The 13,447-nt window shown below is 41.6% G+C and overlaps 1 protein-coding gene across 2 annotated transcripts in view; it reads left to right on the top strand.

Annotated features, from left to right (window-relative positions):
• SETD7 (SET domain containing lysine methyltransferase 7) overlaps positions 1-13,447 on the top strand; it is a 64,267-nt gene that overhangs the window by 25,086 nt on the left and 25,734 nt on the right. For both annotated transcript variants that reach the window (XM_025386143.1, XM_025386141.1), the window contains exons 4-6: positions 3,959-4,148; positions 9,993-10,074; positions 13,181-13,298. In XM_025386143.1, the coding sequence (XP_025241928.1) occupies positions 3,959-4,148; positions 9,993-10,074; positions 13,181-13,298 (390 nt within the window). The remainder of the gene's footprint in view (positions 1-3,958; positions 4,149-9,992; positions 10,075-13,180; positions 13,299-13,447) is intronic.

Genomic DNA, 13,447 nt, shown 5'->3' with positions numbered 1-13,447 from the left:
TTGCTTTTAATTCTTTTGGCACATAGAGGGAGATGGTGGAAAATTTTATTGTTGCTATTAGTTTTATTCTCTGTTTCTCATATGTAAAAACCAGTCCAGCCATTTTTAATTTGGGGGAGCTTACTGCACTGTTGTTACTTGATTTTATAATTCCACTAACTACTTTTTAAGGTGTTTTATGGTTTATATTGTTTAAATTAAGGTGATTAAAAATAACTCACCTTTGAGTATTTGATAGCATTTTATTATATTTCTGGAGTCTATTAAAGTAAAAAGATATGGCAGAACCCATGGTTGGAAATTAATGCTCAAATTTTTGTTTGCATTTCAAATGTCCCATCTGTTGTTAGTGAATTTCCAGAAAATGTTTCAGAAAATAGACCTTAGAAAACACTATTTTTATTTTATTTTATTTTTTATTTATTGAGACAGGGTCTTGCTCTGTTGCCCAGGCTGGAGTGCAGTGGCACAATCTTGGCTCACTACAACCTCCACCTCCCAGACTCAAGCCATCTTCCCACCTCAGCCTCCTGAGTAGCTGGGATTACAAGCATGTGCCACCACATCTGGCTAATATTTTTGTTTTTTTTTTTAAGGACAGGGTTTCTCCATATTGCCCAGGCTAGTCTCAAACTCCTGGGCTCAAGCAATCCATCTGCCTTGGCCTCCTGAAATGCTGAAATTATAGGCATGAGCCACCACACCTGGCCAGAAAATATTTTACTTAATATTTTATTTTGTTCATAACTTAAGTCAAAATACTTTTTTTGTTTTGAGACAGAGTCTCACTCTGTTGCCCAGGCTGGAGTGCAGTGGTGCCATCTCGGCTTACTGCAACCTCCACCTCCTGGGTTCAAGCAATTCTCCTGCCTCAGCCTCCCAGGTAGCTGGGATTACAGGCACATGCCACCACGCCCAGCTAATTTTTTGTATTTTTAGTAAAGATGGGATTTCACCATGTTGGCCAGGCACTGGTCTCAAACTCCTGACCTCGGGTGATTTCCTTGCCTCGGCCTCCCAAAGTGCTAGGATTACAGGCGTGAGCCACCACGCCCAGCTGAAAATACATTTTTTACTCTGAAACCTTATGACTAAAAAGTTCTAATACAAACAAATGATTAGTTACATAGTTAAGAAAAGTAATCCCAGCTAAATCCACTTACACATTATTGTTCTTAAAAAATAAGTTATAATCTAGGAATAGGGCATAAGAAAATAATGTTGTAAAACATTTTCTAAGAATTGCTAAAGCATTTAAATATCCTCTTGGTAGGATCTGTGATAGATCAAAAGTTGTAACATGTACTGCTTAGGAGAAGAGAAGCAGAAAGATCAGAAGTGGTGGAGGTGCTGCCTAGTGTAGGAGGACTGAAACCTGGCCTCGTGAATAGCCAGAGTATGCATCTTGCTGCCCAGTGCTGGGGCACTGCTGATGTGACAGTGCATCTTGAAGTCAGGAGAAGTGGAACTCTCTACATAGAGATGAGGATAGGAAAGAGGCAAAGTGTTGGATTACCAGATTCTTTTACTACCTGTCATTTTACTTGTGACATTGTCAGTTAAAGTCCCCTGATGGGATCAAAGATGCGCCAAGATTGGTGAATGAATTGGGCTCGCTCAATGTGGTTGCATTTTGAAAACCAAATATATAGCTACATTTTAACCTTTAGCCTTAATTATCTTATTAAATCTCAAAGACTCTGCCTTAGGAAGGAGCATTGGTGAGCAAAAAAGCAGCCTTTGTCCTCTTAACCCCCACCCAGTAGAGAAATGGGTGTCAGTAAGTGTCAGACCCTGGCTGCTCACCAGTCAAATGAACGATTTCTCCCCCGATGAGGAGGAGCCAGTGAGCAGAGGAGAAAAGCAGCCTTTTCTTCCCCCACACTCCCTGATACCTGATACAGCAGAGGAGGAAATTTTTTTAACAGGCCAAAGTAGGAACAAGGGGAGGAAAATGTGATGATTTTCTCTACAGTCCGTATTTGTCAGCTCACTCTAAGAACAGTGTATTTCTTTCAAAACTGTACCTTGAAAAAGTTTTTCATATGAGGTGTTTAATTAAAAATGTATAACTCCTTTTGGAAATGAAAGAAGAATTTCTACTGTATCATTCCGGACAAATAAATTCACTCCCTCTGAAACCAGAAATTTAAACATTTAAGGGGCCGGGTGCGGTGGCTCACGCCTGTAATCCCAGCACTTTGGGAGACCGAGGCGGGCGGATCCCGAGGTCAGAAGATTGAGACCATCCTGGCTAACATGGTGAAACCCCGTCTCTACTAAAAATACAAAAAAAATTAGCCGGACGTGGTGGCGGGCTCCTGTAGTCCCAGCCACTCGGGAGGCTGAGGCAGGAGAATGGCGTGAACCCAGGAGGCGGAGCTTGCACTGAGCCAAGATTGCGCCACTGCACTCCAGCCTGGGCGACAGAGCGAGACTCCGTCTCAAAATAAATAAATAAATAAATAAAATAAAATCAAACACATTTAGGGGGAAAGGTGTGAGACCCTGGAAAGACAGACTTCTGTTTTAAATAAATAGTAATGGTGGCTTATGTTAGGCATAGAGTATAAGAAGCACAAATGCTCTTATACCCTTCCATTCAATAATCATCACTAAAAGCCTGAAGGCAGACATTGCAGAAAGTATCATCTCCATGTATTCTCAATTATTAAGAATTAACTTGAAGAGAAGAAAGAGCAATGACTATCCCTAGTGCACTTTCTATCCATTAAAAATGCTTCTAAGTATTTTTCTTTCTGTGTAAGTGCCACGATTCATTTTTTAATTTACAGCTCTTTTCCTAGAAGGCAAAAAAAAAAAAAAAAGGCAGCATTTGGGATCACTCAAAAGTCATCCTACATCACTGACTTTGAGTAGCTAGCTGTTCCTAGATCCTCAAGTTGGAGAAATTAACCATGCTTTTAAAAGATGTCATGGCATTACTATTGTTATATCAAACTCACAAAGGTCTTAAATTTTCAAAGTTATACCATGAGGACCTTCTGGATGGAAAAAAAAAGGAAAGAAACATCTCTGGCATCCTAGCTTAAATTATTCATTACTTTTTGGTAACCCAGTCCAATTTAAAAGCGTTTATGAATCACCTACTGTGTCCCTACCACTTATCAAGATACAGAATTATATGATAGCCTCTGCCCTAAAGTACTCAATGACCCTTAGGCATGAAATAAATGAAAGAGTTAAGCACGAAGCTCAGTGGGCTCCTCTGCTGAAAGGAGGTGAGAGGGAGCAGAAAATCGAGTGGGAAGAAAGAATTGAGATGGGAGTGGGATTTAGTTGATCTTTTTTCACTTTTCCTTCTAATTCCAGAAAAGGTGATGGTATAGGAGTCTCAGAAAGGCAGTGTCCAGACATCCTTTTGTTTGTCGCTGAAAACGAGCAGACAGCTCTCTTTACTCATGTATACTAAATTAATTCTTAAGTACATTTGAACTGAAGATTTTCCTAACACACTAGAAATCCAAAATTTAACATCGAGAAGGGAGATCATATGAATAGTGGGTAGGAATGTCTTGCTAAAGATCATCATCATATTTGATTTTGGCCAAAAATAACACTCAGTTACATTTCCTTTAAATGTTGGTAATTGATGTTACAAATATCAAAGAAACATTATTTGTTTCTTAGATAGCAAACCAAGATAGAGTATCAGTAACTTGTGCCGGATTACAAACTGCAACAGAGTCTACCACTCTCTAAATCAGGCATACATGCCCCATATGCACATGACTTTCTAGCAGTTTATTTGTATGGAGCTGGATGAGGAGCTATGCATCATGTTTTTCTTACCCAGGTGAAAAGCTCGGGTTCCTAAACTGTTATTATTCCTACCGGTGCTATATTAATAATGGAAGTGCAGAAGAGGAATTTCTTGGAACTCATGTCCTAGATATACTATATATAATATTTTCTGGTTTTTGGTTTCTCCCATCAGGATGGAGGAAGCCTTGTAGGAGAAGTAAATGAAGATGGGGAGATGACTGGAGAGAAGATAGCCTATGTGTACCCTGATGAGAGGACCGCACTGTATGGGAAATTTATTGATGGAGAGATGATAGAAGGCAAACTGGCCACCCTTATGTCCACTGAAGAAGGGAGGCCTCACTTTGAGCTGTTGCCTGGAAGTAAGTTGAATCTGCTTCAGATGGGTTGCTCCAATTCCAAAGCAGGTTGTTAGGGCTGATTTGAGAGAAGCTTCTTTTTTTTTCCTTTCTGTGTAGTTCTCTTTAATCATGTATTAGTCAGGTTTTATTGTATAACAGACACGGCACCTCCCCAGTGGCTTACAACAGCAACCACAGCTCTGCCGAGCAGCTGTACTCCAGCTGGCTGAGGCTGGGCTTAGGGGGCCAGGCCAGACTTGAGGCTTCTGGTCAGGTTTGAGTCAGCTCTCTGTCTTAATTCTGGGACCTAATCTGAAGGGACAATGGCAATGTGGGGCAAGATTTTCCCACAGTGGATCACAGAAGTGTCAGAGCATAAGCAGATACCTGTGATGCCTTTTGAAACCTCACCTTGGAACTGACATGGTGGCACTTTCACCCACTTTTCACTGATCAAAGCAAGTCACATGGCCAAGCCAGACATCAGTGAGACAGGGAAATTACACCATGCACATTAGTGGGAGATACTGAAAAGTCATGTGACAAAGGGCCTAGGTATATAATTCTCATATAGTGAGGGAATAAAGAAATGACAGCAGTAATTCAATTGATTTCAAACGGTTATCTCTCCGAAAAACTGCACTATGATAATAAAGAACCAAATCAAGTAGATCTCTAAACTGTAAAGTTGATTGAGCCTGAGCTGTGACTGGAAAATATAAATGCATATTGGCATCTCGAGCCCGACATCTTGCATGGAGCACAATGTATGAGGGAACCCAATGGAATCCATATTTGAAAAAAGTATTATTTTCCTTTTAGAAGTACACATGTCACACTAAACATTTTTTCTGAGCATAAAATTACTAAGTGTAGAAAATCTGGGCCGGGCGCGGTGGCTCAAGCCTGTAATCCCAGCACTTTGGGAGGCAGAGACAGGCGGATCACGAGGTCAGGAGATCGAGACCATCCTGGCTAACATGGTGAAACCCCGTGTCTACTAAAAAATACAAAAAACTAGCCGGGCGAGGTGGCGGGCGCCTGTAGTCCCAGCTACTCAGGAGGCTGAGGCAGGAGAATGGCGTAAACCTGGGAGGCGGAGCTTGCAGTGAGCTGAGATCTGGCCACTGCACTCCAGCCTGGGCCACAGAGCGAGACTCCGTCTCAAAAAAAAGAAAATCTGGAAAATATACAAAGAAAAATCAAGATTTTGCATTTTGAGCGGCACAGCTTAAGAAAGCTATTGAATTGGTCTGATTCCTTGAAAATAATATATGCATGTATTTCTGATCCAGGTTTGGTTATAGGGAGAAAAAAATAGAAAAGACAATAAATCTAGGCATTAATAGGCTTAAATAGTATTTAGTTATTTGGGATCTGAAGAAGAATCTCCAAAGGAAGCTTGTCCAAAAGTGAAAAATTTAGCATTTATATTTAGGTCCAATTTGGGTTGCTTTAAATGTCTTTTTTGTTTTTTTAAGTTAAAAATGGAGACAGTCTAAATGCAATGTGGGATTCTGGATTGGATCCTGGAAGAGAAAAAGGACGTTAGTGGAAAAACTGGTGAAATCTAAATAAAGTCTAGAGTTTAGTACATAGTAATGTATCTGTGTTGGTTTCTTAATTTTGACAAATGTACCATGCACTGTAAAAAGTTAACATTAGGAGGAACAGTGAGGATGCTCTGTGCTTTCTTTGCAACTTTTCTATATACAGTCATGGGCCCATAATAACTGTGGTACCATAAGATTATGCCATATTTTTGTTTTTATTTTCATTTTATTTTTTAAGGGACAGGATTTCACTCTGTTGCCCAGACTGGAGTGGACTGGTGTTATCATAGCCCACTGCAGCCTTGAGCTCCTGGGCTCAAGCAATTCTCCTGCCTCAGCCTCCCCAGTAGCGAAGACTACAGGCATGCACCACAACGCCCAGCTAAATATTTTTAATTTTTTGTAGAAACAGGGTATTGCTGTATTGCTCAGGCTGGTCTCAAAATCCTGGCCTCAAGCAATCTTCCTGCCTCAGACTCTCATAGTGCTGGGATTACAGGCATAAACTACTGCACTCAGCTAAGATTATACCATATTTTTACTGCATCTTTTCTATATATAGATATGTTTAGATACATAAATCCTTCCCATTAGGTTACTGTTGTCTACAGTATTCCCTATAGTAACATGCTGTACAGGTTTGGAGCCTAGGAGCAATAGGCTGTACCATTTATTAATACCTTAGGTTTGTAGTTTGCTATACCATCTAGGTTTGTGTGAGTACACTCTCTGATGTTTGCATAATGACCAACTCGCCTCATGACACATTTCTCAGAACGTATCCCCTTCATTAAGTGATACATGTCATGTATTTGAAATTACTCCAAAATGAAAAGTTTATTTAAAAAAAAAGGAGGTAGTAATCTTTGAACTACAAACTCTGATATATATGCCCTTGATCTATGTTCTAAAAGGAGACACTGTTATAATATTTAGAAATGAGGAGACTTGAAACAAGGGAGGATCCCAATTGGTGATGCCAATTTTAAAACTTCAGAAGTAGCAGCATTTTTAGTGGCAGGTGCCTGAATTTAAGAATCACCTAATCTGAGACCTAGCTCTAACATTTACTATATTATCCTTGGGCAAGTTATTTATTTTTTCAGAACCTGTTTCCTCATTACCAAATGTGGATATTAGCACCTACCATAAAACACTGTAATGAAAGTTGTTGTTATTACATTCTTCTTGCTATAAATAAGAAACAGTAGGCTGGGCCTGGTGGCTCGCAGCTGTAATCCTAGCACTTTGGGAGGCTGAGCTGGATGGATCATTTGAGCCCAGAAGTTCAAGATCAGCCTGGGCAGCATGGTAAGATCCTGTCTCTACTAAAAAAAAAAAAAAAAAAATATTAGCTGGGCATGGTGGCATGTACCCGTAATCTCAGCTACTTGGAAGACAGAGGTGGGAGGATCACCTGAGCTCAGGAAGTCAAGGCTGGAGTGAGCCGAGTGCACTGCACTCCAGCCTGGGCGACAGGAGTGAGACCCTGTCTTAAAAAAAAAAAAAATGTTGAGAGTAAGAATTCTCAAGGGAATTATTATTTTTTTAGAATTTCTGGTTGCTTTAGCTGGGTATGGTGGTGCATGCCTGTAGTCCCAGCTACTCAGGAGGCTGAGGCGCAAGAACCGCTTGAACCCAGGAAGTGGAGGTTGCAGTGAACCAAGATAGCACCCCTGCACTCCAGCCTGGGTGACACACAGAGATTCTGTCTCAAAAAAAAAAAAAAAAAACACTTCTGGTTGCAAATAAACATTCACTTCAAATTAACTTAAGGCAAAAAAGACAGGGGGAATTTAACAGCAAGATTCCTGCAGACCTCAGGTATTTTGAAATGTTGAATAGTTTGAGCCTCAAAAGGGCCAGGAACCATGGCTGCTCTGGCACTCTGAAGATCCCATGGACAGATCTTTAGTCTAATGTTCTGCCATGTTTGTGTTTCTCCTCTGCCCCTTTCAGTTATAATTATTGACCTGTTGACTAGCCAGTGGGTTAGGGGGTATAGGGTTATGTGACTGTAGGGTCCAATGGTTGGGGAAGGAGAGAAATTAATGCAAATATCTCACGTAAAACACTCCTTGGCCTGTCGCCTCACCAGCTTCTCCCTTTCTCTGTGTGCTTTTGTAACCACAAACTACTTCTAGTTCTCTACTTACTTTCTGTGGAGTTTCTCACCTATGCCACTGGCTGGAATTTCTTCTTACCTGGTCAGCCCTCCTCCACATAGTAACTGCTTTCCTCGGCTAATTCCTGCTCCATCTTTTAAGCTTAACTCACCTTTTATAATGAATGTTTGTCAATTGAATAAATGAATTCTAGTCAAATGGCATAACATTCTGTAGAGGAAAGGAGGGAAAGTAAAGGATGTGCCTGCAGCCTGTGCATGTCTAAGGGAGCAGAAGAAGGGACAGCAGGCATTGGAAGAGATAGTATGCGCTCCCTGAAAGCAGCAACAGAGGTTAATCCTTTTTGTATCTACGTAGTCCCTAGTGTTGTACATGTAGTTGGCACTCAGTACATTTGTCATAAAAGTTTTAGTCTAAGGAGCTAGATGAAAGTTCATAGGAGAATTTCCACTCAATAAAACATATATTCCACGCACAATTCTGGCTCTTTTTAAAAAGTGGCGGCTGGGCACAGCAGCTCACGCCTATAATACCCGCACTTTGGGAGGCTGAGCCAGGTGGATCACTAGAGATCAGGAGTTCCAGACCAGCCTGGCCAACAAGGTGAACCCCGTCTCTACTGAAAATACAAAAATTAGCCAGCCAAGCATGGTGACAGGCACCTGTAATCCCAGCTGCTTGGGAGGCTGAGGCAGGAGAATCGCTTGAACCCAGGAGGCGGAGGTTGCAGTGAGCTGAGATCACACCATTGCCCTCCAGCCTGAGTGACAGAGTAAGACTGTCTGAAAAGAAAATAAAAGTAGGGGAGGGTGGTTTAAATTCTTTTCATGGATTGCTTGGTGGTCTGTTACCACTTTGCTCTCAGATCCAATCCATTCGTCATTCTTTCACTGCCTGCTATTATTGCAAGAGGCTGCTGCCCCTTGTGGCCTGCGTTTTTCAGGCTCCTGTGTGTTTGACTTCTGTCTGAGTTTGGACAAAGGGAGGCCGCTGGCTGGCTGGGGACAAAGCAGGAGAAGGCAGCAGGCAGAAGCCCTCTCTGTGTCAACCAGCATCTCCAGCAGTGGCCCCGTCACCTCCTAATTCCATCTCCCTTGAGGAAGGCCCAGGCTAGTTCCAACTACCCAGCTCCAGAGCTCCAGGAGCACCACTGTGCGCTCTGTCCCTCCCGCCTGCAGCGGCAGCTTCCCGCTCTTGCCAGTGTCTGGGCTCTTCACGGCTCCATCTGTCTTGTCAGCATTCCATCCCCTGTATGACCAATTCCCTGAACTGAATTATCTTTGAAACACTCAAATGGTCTGTTTCTGTTGCAGACACTGACTGATTTGGATTGGTTTCTGAGTTTTAGTTTGAGGTATTCCTTGGGGTTTTGGTGGTACAAAAAAAGCCACTCACAAACAAACAGAAAGAGGACCTAGTAACCATTGGTAATGACTGAAGAACTACTTAATGGGATTATGAGTTTTCCCTTAGTGTGTATAATCATTTGCTTTGCAGGAGTAAGCCCTCTGATTCTAAATCTTGTTTCTTTCCCTATCAACCTTCAGAGCATCTATCTTCAGTGCTCTCTGTGAAGATTCTCTCAGGCTAACCATTCACAGAGAGCCAGTGTTCATTCTCGGGCGGTTGTGTGCCTTGGTTTCTAGACTAAATTACTAACTGGCTTCTGAACCACCATAATAGAAAGGAGATTACTTTGTTAATGCTTTATCAAAAGCAGTGCTGTTCTCCTTAATTCTGGTGAGGCAGAACTTTATTCTTAGTGAAGGAGACAACTGCCAGGGTTCAGTTGTTGGATTCTATAGACTGTATCTGTAATGAAGAAAACCAACAGAAAAATTTAAAACCATCATCCAATTTGATCTGAGCCAAGAGATCTCAGAATTTCATGACAAAGCGTTTTATTGATTCCCAAGCATCCTTTAAGTCATTTTAATAAGGAAAATTCAAGAGCGAATTGGGATGTTAAGAGATGCATCTGATGACTGTTCATGAAGTCCTGAAGGTAAAAGTGAAGAGTAAATCTAAAATGTATCCACTTAAATTGAAGAACTTCATTCTAGTTGGTATAACTTGATCAAGACTTTTGGTTTTTTAACTCTCCGTTGTCCCATGAATAGAGAGAAGTGTTATAAATGCTCTTCCCTAACTCTGCACCTGTACTGATATTTTTGTTTGCTTTTCAGATTCAGTGTACCACTTTGATAAGTCGACTTCATCTTGCATTTCTACCAATGCTCTTCTTCCAGATCCTTATGAATCAGAAAGGTAATGTCCTCCTTGTGGTTTTAATTGCACTGTTTATGTGAGGTTAAAGAAGCCTAGTGGTAGGAACTTATGCACCTCTGTGACTCTCTGCCCAGGCTAGGTTCCAGCTCAGACCGAGCTCCTCATTAAAGTGTCCTTTTCCTTTGCAAATCCTCAAATAAATATTTCTATATTCTGAGGAACAGTGTTTTTATTCTTATGTAGAATCTGACCCTGTAAGAGAGTTTACCCACCCATAAATCACAGAACAGCTTGTGTGTCTGTCCTAAAGTAAAACCTCCAGGTAGAAAGAGCAGTTGAGGCTGGGCATGGTGGCTTATGCCTGTAATCCCAGCAATTTGGGAGGCCAAGGCAGGCAGATCACTTGAGGTCATGTGTTCAAGATCATCCTGGCCAACATGGTGAAACCCCATCTCCACTAAAAATACAAAAATTAGCCAGGTGTTATGGCGTATGCCTGTAATCCCAGCTACTCAGGAGGCTGAGGCACAAGAATTGCTTCAACCTGGGAGGCAGAGGTTACGGTGAGCCGAGATCATGCCATTGCACTCCAGCCTAGGCAACAGAGCGAGACTCCATTAAAAAAAAAAAAAAAAAAAAAAGGGGCAGTTGAGCCAGACAGCCAGCTATGTCCTGGCTGAGCATCCCGTTCTTACAGTCTGTGCTGCAGTCACATGCTGGCCCTCTAGCGGAGCATTTCATGCTCTTTAAAGCTCTAGCCTGTGCACACAGGATGCCTCCATTTCATCTTAGTCCAGCTGAGGTGTTCTGGAACACAAGACAATTTCTTTCTTTCACTAAGAGAAGACAAGAGTGAAACAAAGAAAGTGTAAGAGGCATAAAAACATTCTAGCTTATAAATGACAAGTTTCTGGTTTGTAAGCCCACCCCCAGAGGGTCACGTCCTGTCGCACTTCATGTCTTATTTATGAGGATGGCTAAACTGTAGCTCTTGAGTCTTGGTGTGGCTTTCTCTGGTACCCTCTCTGGGATTCTTCTTATTCCTTAGCAACAGATCTGTTTATGAGTAAGCGTACTATCTGAAATTGGTTTTCTCTTTGCCTCACTTTTTGTAATCATGGCTTACCTCCCATTGAGTTTCTTTTAGCCACCAGGCCCGGCTAATTTTTTGTATTTTTAGTAGAGACGGGGTTTCACCGTGTTAGCCCGGATGGTCTTGATCTCCTGACCTCGTGATCCGCCCGTCTCGGCCTCCCAAAGTGCTGGGATTACAGGCTTGAGCCACCGCGCCCGGCCCCTCCCATTGAGTTTCTGTTCCCATCTGACAAATAGGCCTCTTCCCCCATTCGACTGATAGGGCTGACCCCACAATGTCACAATGACGAATGGACTCTTTTTTGACATGAGGCTCTGGCTCAGTTACAAAGGGAAGGGTTTAACTTTTTTGTTAGCTCTGAAACACAAGACCGTAGCCATATGTGTTAGTCTTTTCTGTTATTATTGTTGTGATGAGGCTGCATAATGATGCCCTCAGAACTCTCAGTGGTTTACAGAACCAAACATTTTGTTTTACACTCATAGTTCTGTAGGTTGGCTGAGGTTCAGCCACTTTTGACTGGAATCAGCTAAGCTCAGCTGGCTTAGGCTGGACTCCAGGTTTCAAGTTGGGTTCAAGTCTGTTTCACATGTTTTCTTTACAAGAGAAACAGGGAGCAACAGCCCCCTAGGGCATATTCTTCTAGTGGTGACAGTGAAAAGTCTGGAGGAGGCCATCAGAAATTTGCCCCAGCCCTTCACACCTGAGACCTGCCTGCAGCCACTTCTGCCCATGTTCTACCAGCAAAGCAGATCAGATGGCCAAGTGAGAAGTCAGTATCCTCCACCCACCCTGAGGGAGGCACTACAAGGTCATGTGGCAAAGTGGCAGGATGTATATAATTCTATCACAGGGAAGAAGTAAAGAGTTGAAAGCAATAAATTAGTCTTCCAGTTCATGAATAAGCATGAGCCATGTAACTAAAATTACAGATGATCAGTTCCTGTAGGGTCATTCCATCCCAGTGTCTGATTAAATCCAGTTCCATAATTATGAGTGCTTTTTTCTTTTTTTTTTTTTTTTTAAGACAGAGTCTTGCTCTTGTCGCCCAGGCTGGAGTGCAATGACGCAATTTCAGCTCACTGCAATCTCCGCCGCCTGGGTTCAAGCGAGTCTCCTGCCTCAGCCTCCCGAGTAACTGGGATTACAGGCACCTGCCACCATACCCAGCTAATTTTTGTATTTTTAGTAGAGATGGGGTTTCACCATGTTGACCAGGGTGGTCTTGAACTCCTGACCTCAGGTGATCCACCCGCCTCAACCTCCCAAAGTGCTGGTATTACAGGCATGAGCCACCACACCCGACCAGCTGTTTTCTTATAACAGTGGTTGGCAAACTTTTTCTGTAAAGGGCCACATAGTAAATATTTTAGGCTTTGCAAGCCATATAATATCTGTTGCAACTACTCAATTCTGCCTTTGTAGAGCTAAAGCAGTCATAGGCAATACTAAACAAATGGGTGTGGCTGTGTCCAAATAAAACTCTACTTACAAAAATGAGCAGCAGCCAGACTGGACCCTCAGGCCATAGTTAACTGACCCCTGTCATGAACCCTTTTGTTGGGATATGCTTATTGGATATATCTTATTAATTGTCACTGTTTCATATAAAAGATTCATCTTGAGGCTTAACTAAAACAGCCTCCTTTCCCTCCCATCTAACACTGACAAACTTAGATATAGCTTTAATTAACTTTGAAAAAATGCTTACTTGTCCAGTAAGACAGTGAAAATTGTCATTAACTAAAAACATAAATTCTTCCAAAAAATACCTCATATCAAGCACTGAGCATCTTTATGAAAATATAATGATAATTTCTATATTAGAAAGCAAATTTTAAACACCACTCTTAAAAGAGACGTAACTACCATTTGTTTAATTTCCAATGCCAAAATATTGTGGTTTAACTTTTTCTTCCTCCCTCCCTTCTTAGTTGAGTTATGAATTGACATTTTGGATTCAGTAGCCATAATGATATTTTGGCATTTGATGTAAGGAATGACATATTAAACTGAAAAGGTCACTATTCAACTCTTTTTTCAATTTAGGGTTTATGTTGCTGAATCTCTGATTTCCAGTGCTGGAGAAGGACTTTTTTCAAAGGTAGCAGTGGGACCTAATACTGTTATGTCTTTTTATAATGGAGTTCGAATTACACACCAAGAGGTGAGTGGGGGTGACAGTGGAAAATCAACTTTGTTGGTTAAAGGACTTTGCTTCAAACAAAATCTCTTTACCTTAGTACTCACTAGAAAGTTAAAGAAACAGATTGACTTTTTTGTAAAATTGATTGGACATTCTCCTCCTCTTTATTT

Source organism: Theropithecus gelada, chromosome 5, assembly GCF_003255815.1.
Source record: "Theropithecus gelada isolate Dixy chromosome 5, Tgel_1.0, whole genome shotgun sequence".
NCBI lineage: Eukaryota > Metazoa > Chordata > Mammalia > Primates > Cercopithecidae > Theropithecus > Theropithecus gelada.
Note: the sequence above shows the minus strand (reverse complement) of the source record. Positions and strands in the feature narration are given on the sequence as shown.